This window comes from Sinohyriopsis cumingii, chromosome 2 (assembly GCF_028554795.1).
Source record: "Sinohyriopsis cumingii isolate HCF-2022 chromosome 2, ASM2855479v2, whole genome shotgun sequence".
Taxonomy (NCBI): Eukaryota; Metazoa; Mollusca; class Bivalvia; order Unionida; family Unionidae; genus Sinohyriopsis; species Sinohyriopsis cumingii.
Window position 1 is genome coordinate 165,904,437 of NC_142962.1, and position 16,124 is coordinate 165,920,560.

At 33.6% G+C, this 16,124-nt stretch overlaps 1 protein-coding gene across 1 annotated transcript in view; it reads left to right on the top strand.

Annotated features, from left to right (window-relative positions):
- The window catches only part of LOC149806251 (vitamin K-dependent gamma-carboxylase-like), a 152,899-nt gene that overhangs the window by 123,660 nt on the left and 13,115 nt on the right, over positions 1–16,124 (top strand). Inside the window, exon 12 of the mRNA XM_089935497.1 lies at positions 6,743–6,867. Within this exon, the coding sequence (XP_089791623.1) occupies positions 6,743–6,867 (125 nt within the window). The remainder of the gene's footprint in view (positions 1–6,742; positions 6,868–16,124) is intronic.

Below are 16,124 nucleotides of genomic sequence, written 5' to 3' on the forward strand. Positions count from 1 at the left end.
CACCTTTATCATCTGATCTCCTCTATAATGATCTGGTTGACAAAAATCTGCAAATAAGCCACAAGGATACCTTCTTACACTCCCACACAGTCCCAGTGAAAAGATTTTTAAGGCAATCAAGATGAAGATTGCAGAGATCCCCTTCGGACACAAGCCACTCAGACTGAATCTACAACCGTCGAAAACCACAGTTCTCCCAAACAAAAGTGGACAAGAGGCAAAGAGAGGGTGATTGTTTTGTCAACATTTCTCTCCATGAGAGCCTTCCTTTCAAACAAAATGACATCATCTTCACGCTGTCCTTATAACAGATCTCACTAGGGGGAAGACTGTCATTTTCAGCATACCTCCACTATGTCAAGGGTTCCCTCAGTTACAAATGCTGCACTTTTTGCCCTGTCATTGATCTAAGGGCACTTAATCAATTCCTTCACACCCCATTTTTCATTATGGAAACACCATGATGGGTTGTGAATGCCTACCAGGAAGGAGACTACATAGTGTGGACCTGGAAGATACGTGTCTTCACATTCCCATTCATGTGACTTCCAAGACGTTCCTGCAGTTCACCTACAAAGACATTGTTTACCAGTTCAGGCATCGGATCTTGGGGTTTCATTTAATTAATGAACCTGGCGATGGCTCATATCTGGACCACCTCCATGGTGGCAACTCAGATACCTGGAATACATTCTAAAAAATGTCAGGTGAGTTATGTCTTGGAGCAGGACTTGATATCCATGGTAACCTTTCTTCTCAGCCTTGGTTTCCTTGTCAACATTGATAAGACCAACCCTGTACCATCTCAACATTTGTTTATCTAGATATGGATTGCAACACTCAGTAATCAGACTCTGTCTCTCTCGAGAATGAACACTGAAAATAAGTACAATGTTGGCTTCCATGTTTAAGTGGGACAATCTCCTTGCCCAAGAATTCCTTCACCTGCTGGGTTTGCTTGATGTGACAGAGGATCTCCTAGTCCTAGGTCACTCTTTTAAGCATCCATTACAAATGATTCTGTTGTCCTAATGGAGGCTAAGACTTTATCCCTTTACCAACTTCACACAATCAGTACAAATGTGAGATACCATCACAATATGTAGTAATCTTACTTGACTTACTTCATGTTGGATGTTATTGTAAGTGAAGATGGCTTGTTTGATGCATTCTTGTAACAATTTTTTTTCAGCATGGTGTATAATTCATTGTGCCTTCCACCCATGGACAGATGTTTTCAATCAAATGCTTTTAGGTATGATGTTTATGCAGTGGCTCTGAAGACTAAAATGAAGATGATTTTTCCAGTGGGCCAATTTCAACGCTAACCTCTCTCCCCATTGTACGTCTAGTGGGAATTCATGTCCAAGTTGACTTAGGATACAACTGAAATAGTTGCTTCCCTGCTCTGGATAATTTATGAGTATTAGTCATTTTACTTATTCAGAGCATAAATGTCTTTAGAGTTTGAAATTTTTGGCAATATCACACTGCCTTCATCAGCGACTAATGTTGATCATGTGACCTATAATGGTCGTGTAATACAAGGAATGTACACTAACAGGGACAAGGGGTTTGAATTACAACCAATCTACACCAATCTCCTTGTTTAGTTGGTCCTCAATTAAATGGTGCCTCTTGCATGCATATATATATATAGAGAGAGACAGACAGACAGAGACAGAGATTTCAACTGTAGTGACAAAATTTCAGTGATTATTGATGTGAGACATGCTGTCTCCATCACCACACAGCTATACTTGTACCCTGATTAAACCTCTCTTGATCACCATTCTAACAAAGAAAACAAAAAATCTGGTTCTCTTATCATTCACTTTGATTTTCTCCCAACCTGTACATTTTAAATCCAATTTCTCTTGGTTAGTCTCCAACCCATGCTATATTTCCACTTACTAGCATTTGTTTTCTTCTTTTATATATATTGGCACCATCATAGATAATGATTTTATATATATTGGCACCATCATAGATAATGCTTTTTATTTATTGGCACCATCATAGATAATGATTTTTTATTTATTGGCACCATCATAGATAATGATTTTTTATTTATTGGCACCATCATAGATAATGCTTTTTTATTTATTGGCACCTTCATAGATAATGATTTTTTATTTATTGGCACCATCATAGATAATGATTTTATATTGGCACCATCAAAGATAATGATTTTATATTTATTAGTACCATCATAGATAATGCTTTTTATTTATTGGCACCATCATAGATAATGATTTTATATTTATTGGCACCATCATAGATAATGATTTTTATTTATTGGCACCATCATAGATAATGCTTTTTTATTTATTGGCACCTTCATAGATAATGATTTTTTACTTATTGGCACCATCATAGATAATGATTTTATATTGGCACCATCAAAGATAATGATTTTATATTTATTAGCACCATCATAGATAATGCTTTTTATTTCTTGGCACCATCATAGATAATGATTTTATATTTATTGGCACCACCATAGATAATGATTTTATATTTATTAACACCATCATAGATAATGCTTTTTATTTATTGGCACCATCATAGATAATGATTTTATATTTATTGGCACCATCATAGATAATGATTTTTTATTTATTGGCACCATCATAGATAATGATTTTTATTTATTGGCACCTTCATAGATAATGATTTTTTATTTATTGGCACCATCATAGATAATGATTTTTATTTATTGGCACCATCATAGATAATGCTTTTTTATTTATTGGCACCATCATAGATAATGATTTTTTATTTATTGGCACCATCATAGATAATGATTTTTATTTATTGGCACCTTCATAGATAATGCTTTTTTATTTATTGGCACCATCATAGATAATGATTTTTTTATTTATTGGCACCATCATAGATAATGATTTTTTATTTATTGGCACCTTCATAGATAATTATTTTATATTTATTGGCATCTTCATAGATAATGATTTTATATTTATTGGCACCATAAAAGATAATGATTTTATATTTATTGGCACCATCATAGATAATGATTTTATATTTATTAGCACCATCATAGATAATGCTTTTTATTTATTGGCACCATCATAGATAATGATTTTATATTTATTGGCACCATCATAGATAATGCTTTTATATTTATTAGCACCATCATAGATAATGCTTTTTATTTATTGGCACCATCATAGATAATGATTTTATATTTATTAACACCATCATAGATAATGCTTTTTATATTTATTAACACCATCATAGATAATGCTTTTTATATTTATTGGCACCATCATAGATAATGCTTTTTATTTATTGGCACCATCATAGATAATGCTTTCTATTTATTGGCACCATCATAGATAATGCTTTTATATTTATTGGCACCATCATAGATAATGATTTTTACTTATTGGCACGATCATAGATAATGATTTTTTATTTATTGGCACGATCATAGATAATGCTTTTTTTTTTATTGGCACCATCATAGATAATGCTTTTTATTTATTGGCACCATCATAGATAATACTTTTTTATTTATTGGCACCATCATAGATAATGCTTTTATATTTATTGGCACCATCATAGATAATGATTTTTTTATTTATTGGCACCGTCATAGATAATGATTTTTTATTTATTGGCACCATCATAGATAATGCTTTTTTATTTATTGGCACCTTCATAGATAATGATTTTTTATTTCTTGGCACCATCATAGATAATGATTTTATATTGGCACCATCAAAGATAATGATTTTATATTTATTAGTACCATCATAGATAATGCTTTTTATTTATTGGCACCATCATAGATAATGATTTTATATTTATTGGCACCATCATAGATAATGATTTTTATTTATTGGCACCATCATAGATAATGCTTTTTTATTTATTGGCACCTTCATAGATAATGATTTTTTACTTATTGGCACCATCATAGATAATGATTTTATAATGGCACCTTCAAAGATAATGATTTTATATTTATTAGCACCATCATAGATAATGCTTTTTGTTTGTTGGCACCATCATAGATAATGATTTTATATTTATTGGCACCACCATAGATAATGATTTTATATTTATTAACACCATCATAGATAATGCTTTTTATTTATTGGCACCATCATAGATAATGATTTTATATTTATTGGCACCATCATAGATAATGATTTTTTATTTATTGGCACCATCATAGATAATGATTTTTATTTATTGGCACCTTCATAGATAATGATTTTTTATTTATTGGCACCATCATAGATAATGATTTTTATTTATTGGCACCATCATAGATAATGCTTTTTTATTTATTGGCACCTTCATAGATAATGATTTTTTATTTATTGGCACCATCATAGATAATGATTTTTATTTATTGGCACCATCATAGATAATGCTTTTTTATTTATTGGCACCATCATAGATAATGATTTTTTTATTTATTGGCACCATCATAGATAATGATTTTTTATTTATTGGCACCTTCATAGATAATTATTTTATATTTATTGGCATCTTCATAGATAATGATTTTATATTTATTGGCACCATAAAAGATAATGATTTTATATTTATTGGCACCATCATAGATAATGATTTTATATTTATTAGCACCATCATAGATAATGCTTTTTATTTATTGGCACCATCATAGATAATGATTTTATATTTATTAACACCATCATAGATAATGCTTTTTATATTTATTGGCACCATCATAGATAATGCTTTTTATTTATTGGCACCATCATAGATAATGCTTTCTATTTATTGGCACCATCATAGATAATGCTTTTATATTTATTGGCACCATCATAGATAATGATTTTTACTTATTGGCACGATCATAGATAATGATTTTTTATTTATTGGCACCATCATAGATAATGCTTTTTTTTTTATTGGCACCATCATAGATAATGCTTTTTATTTATTGGCACCATCATAGATAATACTTTTTTATTTATTGGCACCATCATAGATAATGCTTTTATATTTATTGGCACCATCATAGATAATGATTTTTTTATTTATTGGCACCGTCATAGATAATGATTTTTTATTTATTGGCACCATCATAGATAATGATTTTTATTTATTGGCACCATCTTAAATAATGCTTTTTTTATTGGCACCATCATAGATAATGCTTTTTTTATTGGCACCATCATAGATAATGATTTTATATTTATTGGTACCATCATAGGTAATGATTTTTTATTTATTGGCACCATCATAGATAATGATTTTTTATTTATTGGCACCATCATAGATAATGATTTTTTTATTGGCACAATCATAGATAATGCTTTTTTATTTATTGGCACCATTATGGATAATGCTTTGCTATACATAGATTCAGTCTTAGGTTTATGCTATTTTCAATGTTTATAAGCAGGTAAAATATGATGCAGGTTTGCTCTGATGTAATTATGTGGTCAAGTCTTGGTGAATAACTAATGAGGACATTCTGTTTTGTGAATGACAAATGAGGACACTGTTAAGGACAAATGTGGACAGTGTTGTGAATGATAAATGAGAACAATGTATTTGTGAATTACAAATAATGAGGACATTGTGTTTGAGTATGACAAATGATGACATTCTGTTTGTGAATGACAAATGAGGACGTTCTGTTTGTGAATGACAAATGAGGACATTGTGTTTGTGAATGACAAATGAGGACAGTGTGTTTGTGAATGACAAATAATAAGGACAATGTGTCTGTGAATGACAAATGAGGACAGTGTGTTTGTGAATGACAAATAATGAGGACATTGTGTTTGAGTATGACAAATGAGGACATTGTGTTTGTGAATGATAAATGAGGACAGTGTGTTTGTGAATGACAAATGAGGACATTCTGTTTGTGAATGACAAATGAGGACAGTGTGTTTGTGAATGACAAATGAGGACAGTGTGTTTGTGAATGACAAATGAGGACAGTGTTGTGAATGATAAATGAGAACAATGTGTTTGTGAATGACAAATAATGAGGACATTGTGTTTGAGTGACAAATGAGGACATTGTGTTTGTGAATGATAAATGAGGACAGTGTTTGTGAATGACAAATGAAGACATTCTGTTTGTGAATGACAAATGAGGACAGTGTGTTTGTGAATGATAAATAATGAGGACAATGTGTCTGTGAATGACAAATGAGGACAATGTGTTTGTGAATGACAAATGAGGATATTCTGTTTGTGAATGACAAATGAGGACTGTGTTTGTGAATGATAAATGAGGAAATTGTGCTTGTGAATGACAAATAATGAGGACAATGTGTCTGTGAATGACAAATGAGGACATTCTGTTTGTGAATGACAGATGAGGACAGTGTGTTTGTGAATGACAAATGAGGACATTCTGTTTGTGAATGACAAATGAGGACATTCTGTTTGTGAATGACAAATGAGGACAGTGTGTTTGTGAATGATAAATGAGGACATTCTGTTTGTGAATGATAAATGAGGACACTGTTAAGGACAAATGTGGACAGTGTGTTGTGAATGATAAATGAGAACAATGTGTTTGTGAATGACAAATGAGGACAGTTTGAGTAATTTACATTCATGAGTGGAAGCTCTCTCACTGATACTTTATGAACATTTTATATATGTGAATTAGTAAAATTGAAAGATCCAAGAAAATGGTTGAAAATGATGACAAAAAATCCACACTATGTTTTCAAAATCCACAGGGATAGTGTTTAATATGTACCGTCTGTTACAGGTCTTTTCCTGGAGAACTTTGTACATAGTGACCTGAAGAACACTAGCATCACCTTACTACAGGGGGAAGTAACTGTTGAGATACAAAAACATAACTTCACACTGAAGCAAGGAGACACAATGCAGGTATTGTTAGTTTAATTTTAAGGTGAAAAGAACTTTAATTCCAGGATTTTTGAAGAGGTTGTCAATGTGGATAAATTTTATTGTCAAATTATTTACCATAATTTTTTATTTTACAATAAAAAGAACTTTTAATTCCAGGATTTTTTAAGTGGTTGTCAATGTGAATAAATTTTATTGTCAGATTATCTACCGTACTTTGTTTTAAAAACAGTCTACAGGTTTACACACTAGTATTAATCAAGTTAGGGTAAGTATATTGTTTTCTTTTATTAGTATGTAAACAAAAATCATTAGTACCCGTACCGAGTAGCATGCATATATATATATATATATATATATATATATATATATATATATATATATATATATGTATGTACCCTATTCAATACAGAATTTTATTCAGCTGTTCACCCTTAAAGTACTTGTCGCAATACAAGTCAAGCCAGTAGAAATGTTGTAGCATTTGCCGTGACATGTAATTTTTTTAAAACTGTTTACACGTGTGGTTTCTTTGGCTTGCCATAAATGGTTGTTAAAATAAATTTGATTGGCACACTGAACCCTGTAACAAGCATTCTGTTGTAGTTTGAACCTTGCATCAGGAAGTTTTACACATGTGTGTTTATCTTATTGGCTATCTAAATGACCCAAATTGGCAGATTCCCAGAAATATGACAAGTTCATTTGGCAAATACTGGCTGATCATGGTGATGCAGGCAGTTTATATTTGAAGTTAGGAAGTATATCAGATTATTGGAGCTTGGAAAGTGTTAATGGAGATACCAGTGAGTGATTTTGAACCCGAAAATGGTGTTAAATTCAAGTCCGATGTAAATACTGGAAGGACAAAAACAAATGGCAAACTGGTCAACCCCTCATTTCAGTGTTACTTTGAAATTAAATGTGGAAAAAGCAAGCAAACAAAACAAATTAAAATACAGGTAATTTAAAAGTTGAGTGCAATTTTTGTTTCTTTTCTCATCACAATTTAGCCCTGTGGGATTGTGTGCAGCAAAACTGCAGCCCTAGCATAAAGTTTATGATAAATGTAATAAGTAAGATTATAAAATGAACGAAAATAAGAAGCAAAGATGTTTAATTGATCCAAGTCATTTGTTTGAACAAGTAGACTAGCATAAATTGACTTCAAATCCTTATGGAGCATTATGGGACAGTAATCTGGTATAGACAGTAAAGTGCTAAGTCATGATACTTCAACTTTGGTAAAGCTTTTGTTAGTGAAAAATCTTATTTTGGAACAGAAGTATCCAAAAGACAATACTTTTGAGCTGTGTAAAATTGGACATAACAACCATAAGGAACAGTTTTTAGATTTTTTCCAGCTGGCTAAGCTAGCCATATATGTGCCCCTTCACACAGCAGACTGTGAATGTGGGTTCATAGTAACAATATTTGTACACAGATAAGAAATAGATTAAGCTCAGAAAGAATCAAGAGATTAATGCTATACAACTAGAGGTAACATCTTTCAAACATTTTAATTTCAGTAAGGGTCTTACAGAGTCGATCAGGTAGAAAGAGAGATGGATATTGAAGCATTATGTAAATATTGAATTATGGCCATTTCCTCCTCTTCTCATTTTCAGTTTACTCCTCCCTTATTTTGATGACAAGGGTGGGGGTGATAAAGCCCTGGGACACATCTCTGGTTATTTCGATTATAATAATTTGAAAACATGGATCAGTTAGAAATTAACTACTACCTACAGCAAAGTGTTCTTCAGTGTTGTTTACTGTGGGTGTTCACTCGCAAGTATATTGCTTCCATTTTCATACAAGTCCTAACAACCTGTATTTGTATTAATATTTGAATTTTGCATTTAAACGCTGAGTTTGATGCAATACAGTTTTTTTATTTAAGTTGCATTTTCTTCGTCCATGAGTTATATTTTAGTCACCAAGTGATATTACCCAAGTTTTCTACCAGTGCACATGACCTGATAAACCCTTGGATTGTAAAGGTAGCACTCACTTTATTTTCAAGTTGACAGTTCATTTGATCAAGCCGTGAATTTAATACTTGTTGAGTGTCAAATAGAGTTCTACATCTTACAATCTCTTAACTTGCAAAGGCAGCACCTCCTTTAACTACATGACAACCCTTTGATCAATCCATGAGTTTGGTACTTGCTCAGTGCCAAGTAACAGAGGGTGGTTAGTTGAACTAGTTGTGATCATGCTGTATATTTGATAAGTGTTTGGTTGCATGTTGTAGTAGATTTCACAGACAGTACAATCAAAGTGTTACTTACAGAGCACAAGCTCAGTCTCTACATAAGCACTTGCCTTTGACAGTGGAGTCGGATGATACTTATGATGATGATTTACAATAATTAGATGACGATGGAGGATTTCAGAACTTTATAAGACAATGAGAATGAATTCTTGGACTTTGCACCAGACAATATTAGATAATGGCTTGTATAGGATACTGTGAATCACAAAAATATGGTCATAATTTGTAGACATATGGAATTAACATATTATGGGATATTGTGAATTCATTAATTCTGAACTATTTTGATACCAGTATGTGATATATAAATTAATTCATGGATTTATCATATAAATGGATCAAGCATTATTGATTTTAATTAGAACAAATTGTAAGTTGACAATTTATTTGTGACATTCCATGGCATAATATAATTGTATTTTACACTGGTTTTGTTATTTTTCCTATCCATCTGTAGATCAAGTTGGACTTATTTATTTTTCCAAAGTGCAACTTGGACTTACTGATGACAAATCAGATGGATCTGACTTGCAAACTACGCCCTGACTTTTAGGAGGGTCAAAGAGAAATTTTCTCTTTGTAGGCCTAAAGGGGGGTGTGACTTATGAGCAAGTATATATGGTGCTGATAAGCTGCAGTTGGATAATATTTCCATTTGCTTTGTTGAAAGCAGAAAATAGCCACATTGCAAAATGGTTAAATCTACCTTCTCATAGGCTCATCAAAAAACATTTAACTTTCACATAACTAACCCAAACCCTTTTATAATCTGAGACAAGACTTATTAGCATAGTGCCATCGTCATTATTATCATTTCTGTTTCCTATTATTCAGATGAAACTGAAACTAGAAGTTTCAAATCCAAAACTAATTGCAAGCTACCTGCATATCTCCCCAAATAACCGTAGCTCATTTTTCCCTATGATTGCTTACATTCCAGATGTATGACATGTTATTTATGCAAACACTTTAATTTAATCTCACCGTTAACCAAAGTTTGGCAATTTAATGTCAAACCATTTAGTACATGAATAACACTTAGAACAAAAAGATACGTTTCTTTTGTAAGGAAATCATGGCAAGAGTCAGGTGGTTATATATTGAACAAAATTTACAAATAAAACAACCTTCATCATTTCTATTAAATTCAGTAGGTAAATAAATTAGTTTATCTATTTTGAATGATAAACTTGTTTAAACAACATCATTATTTGGTGTACAGTGTGTATTTTGGTTAATTGAGCAAGCTTTGGAGATCTAAGGTTTACCCTGGAGTGAACAACGATTGTCTACAATGAATGTATTGAAGACAAACACAGAAGAATTATTAGCTTTATTGTTGATTTTTCAGTGCAAATTAGATTAACAATTATCAGAACAGAAAGAATCTTTATTTTGCTCTGTGTATTTAAGTGTGTTCCTGACCTTAGACCATGATTGACCATAGAGTTTTGGTATGTTCTTTGTCTTGTTAGTAAGCTATAGATAGGTTGTTTACTTGGGTTTGAGTTAAAGACCCACCCACAATTATGACCTTAGAAGTTTCTTGAACAAAATTTGTGTACGGTTTGGGGTAATATTCCATTATAGCCCCAATTCCACAGTTTATCATAAATTTTCACCATTCTTCCAATCTAACTGAATTTAGGGATGAAGGAATGTTTTGCTAAAAAAGGTTAAAAAGTTATCTGACGTAAACCATTTTTTGAAATAATCAAGATGTTAGGTTTAAATGATGTCAAATTATTCAGTTTCAAATTAAGAGTGCCACCTCCTATTCAGTCAGTGAAGTGCTCCAAAAGTAGTAATGTGATACATTCAACAAATTCAGTCAGTGAAGTGCTCCGAAAGTAGTAATGTGATACATTCGACAAATTCCGTCAGTGAAGTGCTCCAAAAGTAGTAACGTGATACATTCGACAAATTCCGTCAGTGAAGTGCTCCAAAAGTAGTAACGTGATACATTCGACAAATTCCGTCAGTGAAGTGCTCCAAAAGTAGTAACGTGATACATTCGACAAATTCCGTCAGTGAAGTGCTCCAAAAGTAGTAACGTGATACAGTCGACAAATTCCATCAGTGAATTGCTCCAAAAGTAGTAACGTGATACATTCGACAAATTCCATCAGTGAAGTGCTCCAAAAGTAGTAATGTGATACATTCGACAAATTCCGTCAGTGAAGTGCTCCAAAAAGTAGTAATGTGATACATTCGACAAATTCCGTCAGTGAAGTGCTCCAAAAAGTAGTAACGTGATACATTCGACAAATTCCGTCAGTGAAGTGCTCCAAAACTAGTAATGTGATACATTCGACAAATTCTGTTAATGGCTAATCTTATAACAACAACATTTGCACATGGCACACAAGTTGCATGTAATGTCTGCATTGTGGCTTTTAAGATGATGGAGTTTTTTCAGAAAAGGTTATTGTGACATAGGGCAAGCGGGGATGTACATAAGGTTATTGTGACATAGGGCAAGTGGGGATGTACAAAAGGTTATTGTGACATAGGGCAAGTGGGGATGTACATAAGGTTATTGTGACATAGGTCAAGTGGGGATTTACACAAGGTTATTGTGACATAGGGCAAGTGGGGATGTACACAAGGTTATTGTGACATAGGGCAAGTGGGGATGTACATAAGGTTATTTGTGACATAGGTCAAGTGGGGATGTACATAAGGTTATTGTGACATAGGTCAAGTGGGGATGTACATAAGGTTATTGTGACATAGGTCAAGTGGGGATGTACATAAGGTTATTGTGACATAGGGCAAGTGGGGATGTACATAAGGTTATTGTGATATAGGTCAAGTGGGGATGTACATAAGGTTATTGTGATATAGGTCAAGTGGGGATGTACAAAAGGTTATTGTGACATAGGGCAAGTGGGGATGTACATAAGGTTATTGTGACATAGGTCAAGTGGGGATGTACATAAGGTCATTTGTGACATAGGTCAAGTGGGGATGTACATAAGGTTATTGTGACATAGGGCAAGTGGGATGTACATAAGGTTATTGTGACATAGGGCAAGTGGGGATGTACATAAAAGGTTATTATTATTTGAATTTTACTAAATTATTTTTAAGACCATAGAGTGTAATAATGTAAGAAATCATAATCAGGCCATACATGCATGCCAAAAGAGGTAAATACAAATTTTTGTTATGTAGTTGGTCATAGTGTGTGATGTAGTAGCAATAAGAGAGATAAGAGAAAAAAGAGATAACAAATCAGAAAGAGTGGGAGGGAGTATGCACAGATCCAAGGGGTATCTAAAGAAAAGTGAATTTCAGCTTTAAGACTCATTTCTGTATGAGACTAGTATCAATTATTTAAATTAAAAATATCACTTAGTGTATAAAAAGTTGCAAATTGGTTGAAATGTAAAATCAGCATATGCAGCTGTTAAGACCTTTATTCGGTTTCTGATTTGTTTGCTGTTATTTTAGGATCGTTTCTTTAAAAATATGGTATCCAGGAAAGGCAGATTATCAAAAATATGGTATCCAGGAAGGCAGATTATCAAAAATATTTACCAATATATGCTGATTACTCTGAGTTCATGTGAAAATAATGCCAAATTCAAAATTGCATCTATGGGTGACTACTTTAAATTGAAATTGTTTTCCCTGGATCCTACATATGTTTTTCTGGAACAGTGCATATTTGTATCTGTTATTCATGGTGAAAAATATTCTGATGTATATAACAGTATTTGTTAATCAGATTCAGTCATGTCTCCCTAAACAATTCAAACTGATAGAGGTAATATAATTCATCCCCCAAAATGTTATTCCGACCGATGTTTGTTACATTTTCTTTCTTTATATGGAATTTTATTCGATCAACCAATTTCAGTAGATATTTATTGGAATTCCATCACTGGTCTTTTGACACACATTGAGTAGCTTTGTAACATGATCATGTGAAAAATTCTTTGTCATTCCCTCACTGTTCTTTTGGCACAAATCACAAATGAAAACTTTAACATCTGTATTCATTTAAGGAAAAACAATTTTATTCATTCAAACATGCAATACATGTTTATGAATTAACAAGGTGCACTATTATTGTTGCATATAAACTTTGTAATAATTCAAAACCTATTCAGGAAAAATTGAAGAGATTGTGAATATTTGGGAGTACTGCCCTAACTGTTTATATCTGAATTCATGTTATAACAAAACAAGTTATAACAGGATTTCCTGTGTTTGGCATGAGTTTTATATTTTTTGACCCTTGACCCTTGGCAGTTTTGAACAGTATATCCTGATTTGTATATTATTTGACACTAGATCCTTGGAAGGGTTTTCCTGTGTATGGCCCGAGTTGTATATTAATGACGCTAGACCCTTGGCAGGGTTTTCCCCATGTATACCCCAAGTTGTATATTATTTGAAACTAGACCCTTGGCAGGGTTTTCGTGTGTATGGCCCGAGTTGTATATTAATGACACTAGACCCTTGGCAGGGTTTTCCCATGTATAACCCAAGTTGTATATTATTTGACACTAGACCCATGGCAGGGTTTTCCTGTGTATGGCCTGAGTTGTATATTAATGACCCTAGACCCTTGGCAGGGTTTTCCCATGTATAGCCTAAGTTGTATATTATTTGACACTAGACCCTTGGAAGGGTTTTCCTGTGTATGGCCCGAGTTGTATATTATTTGACACTAGACCCTTGGCAGGGTTTTCCTGTGTATGGCCTGAGTTGTATATTAATGACACTAGACCTTTGGCAGGGTTTTCTTGTGTATGGCCCGAGTTGTATATTATTTGACACTAGACCCATGGCAGGGTTTTCCTGTGTATGGCCTGAGTTGTATATTAATGACCCTAGACCCTTGGCAGGGTTTTCCCATAGATAGCCCAAATTGTATATTATTTGACACTAGACCCATGGCAGGGTTTTCCTGTGTATGGCCTGAGTTGTATATTAATGACCCTAGACCCTTGGCAGGGTTTTCCCATGCATAGCCCAAATTGTATATTATTTGACACTAGACCCGTGGCAGGGTTTTCCTGTATATACCCCAAGTTGTATATTATTTGACACTAGATTCTTGGCAGAGTTTTCCTGTGTATGGCCCGATTTGTATATTAATGACCCTAGACCCTTGGCAGGGTTTTCCCATGCATAACCCAAGTTGTATATTATTTGAAACTAGACCCCAGGAAGGGTTTTCCTGTGTATGGCTAGAGTTGTATATTAATGACACTAGACTCTTGGCAGGGTTTTCCCATGTATAACCCAAGTTGTATATTATTTGACATTAGACCCATGGCAAGGTTTTCCTGTGTATGGCTAGAGTTGTATATTAATGACCCTAGACCCTTGGCAGGGCTTTCCCCATGTATAGCCCAAGTTGTATATTATTTGACACATGACCCTTGGCAGGGTTTTCCTGTGTATGGCCTGAGTTGTATATAAATGACCATAGACTCTTGGTAGGGTTTTCCCATGTATAGCCCAAGTTGTATATTATTTGACACATGACCCTTGGCAGGGTTATTCTGTTCATGGCGTGAGTTGTGTATTATATGACACTGGACCCTTGGTAGGGTTGTTTGGTTCATGGCCAAAGTTGTATATTATATGACATTGGACCCTTGGTAGGGTTGTTTGTTTCATGGCCAAAGTTGTATATTATATGACACTGGACCCTTGGTAGGGTTGTTTGGTTCATGGCCTAAGTTGTATATTATATGACATTGGACCCTTGGTAGGATTTCCCTCTATATGGCTTGAGCTGTGTATTACATGAAATTGGACCCATGGCATGGTTTTTCTGTGTGTGACTTGAGTTGTATTATATGAAACTAGACCCTTGGCAGGGTTTTTCTGTTTATGACCAAAGTTGTATTTGATATGACACTGGACCCTTGGCAGGGTTTCCCAGTATATGCAGGGTTCCTATGCTACGGGGAAATTAGGAAAAAGTCAGGAGAAATGATATTTTTTTTACTGACCGGGAAAAGTCCTTGAATTTTGCAAATATTGATGTAAGTCAGAAAAAAACGGGAGAATTTTCCACCACCATTTGACGCCCGAAACAGTTACGTAATTGAGTTGTAACTAAACTGATCGTGAGTTAAATTTACAGAATTCTAGCCAGAATATTCGGAGGATGCAGTATGGATCATTTGGTTGCATTCAATGAACATATATGCTGAGTTAATCCAAATCCCCAGTGGATTAGATTCGACTAGTAGACATTTATTTTGAAAGTCAGCTCAATATTCTTATCTTTCCTTACATTGAAGGTATGAAAACCAGTCTAGCAACACAAGAGGCCAACATGGCGGTGGCAAAGCTTAGCCGCTTACCAGATGGCCAAGCAAAACATTAAACATTGTTAGGTCGAGTGATACATGCATGAAATCAATATGAGAATTACTTATTTTCTCAGAAATTGTGAGTATTAAAATCATTATGTCTTTAATCTGCTGAAAGACAAGATAAAATTACATCATTGATGAAATGTGACCTGTTACTCGCAATTTGCATTTCTAGTTGCATGAGTACACAAATCTAACAACCCACATTTTCAAATGTTGTAGAGAAAAAAATAATAAAATAGGAAATGAATGTTGTATACTGGTTGTTGTAATAAAAATACAAAAATGAAAGAACACAAAATTCTCCATATTTATATATTCCGAGTTCTGGAGTTTTGTTGTATCATGTGACTACCACGCTAACATGTGTTCTCTGCTTGATAAATTAGACTGGCAAGATTGCTGGTTTTACAAAATGTATCTGACTTTCATTTAATATAATTGAATTCTTGTACAACAACATTATAAAGAAATTTGTTGTTGATATCACGTGACTATTGGACTTCCGATGTCGTCATTTGAGATTTGTGAGGTCATGTGACTAGTAATGCAAATGGCGAGTACTGGGTCAGATTTCATCTAAGCCGTAGTTTTGTCTCATGTGTCAGCGTATTAATGACATAACGATTATGATGCTTGCCATTTCTGAGAAA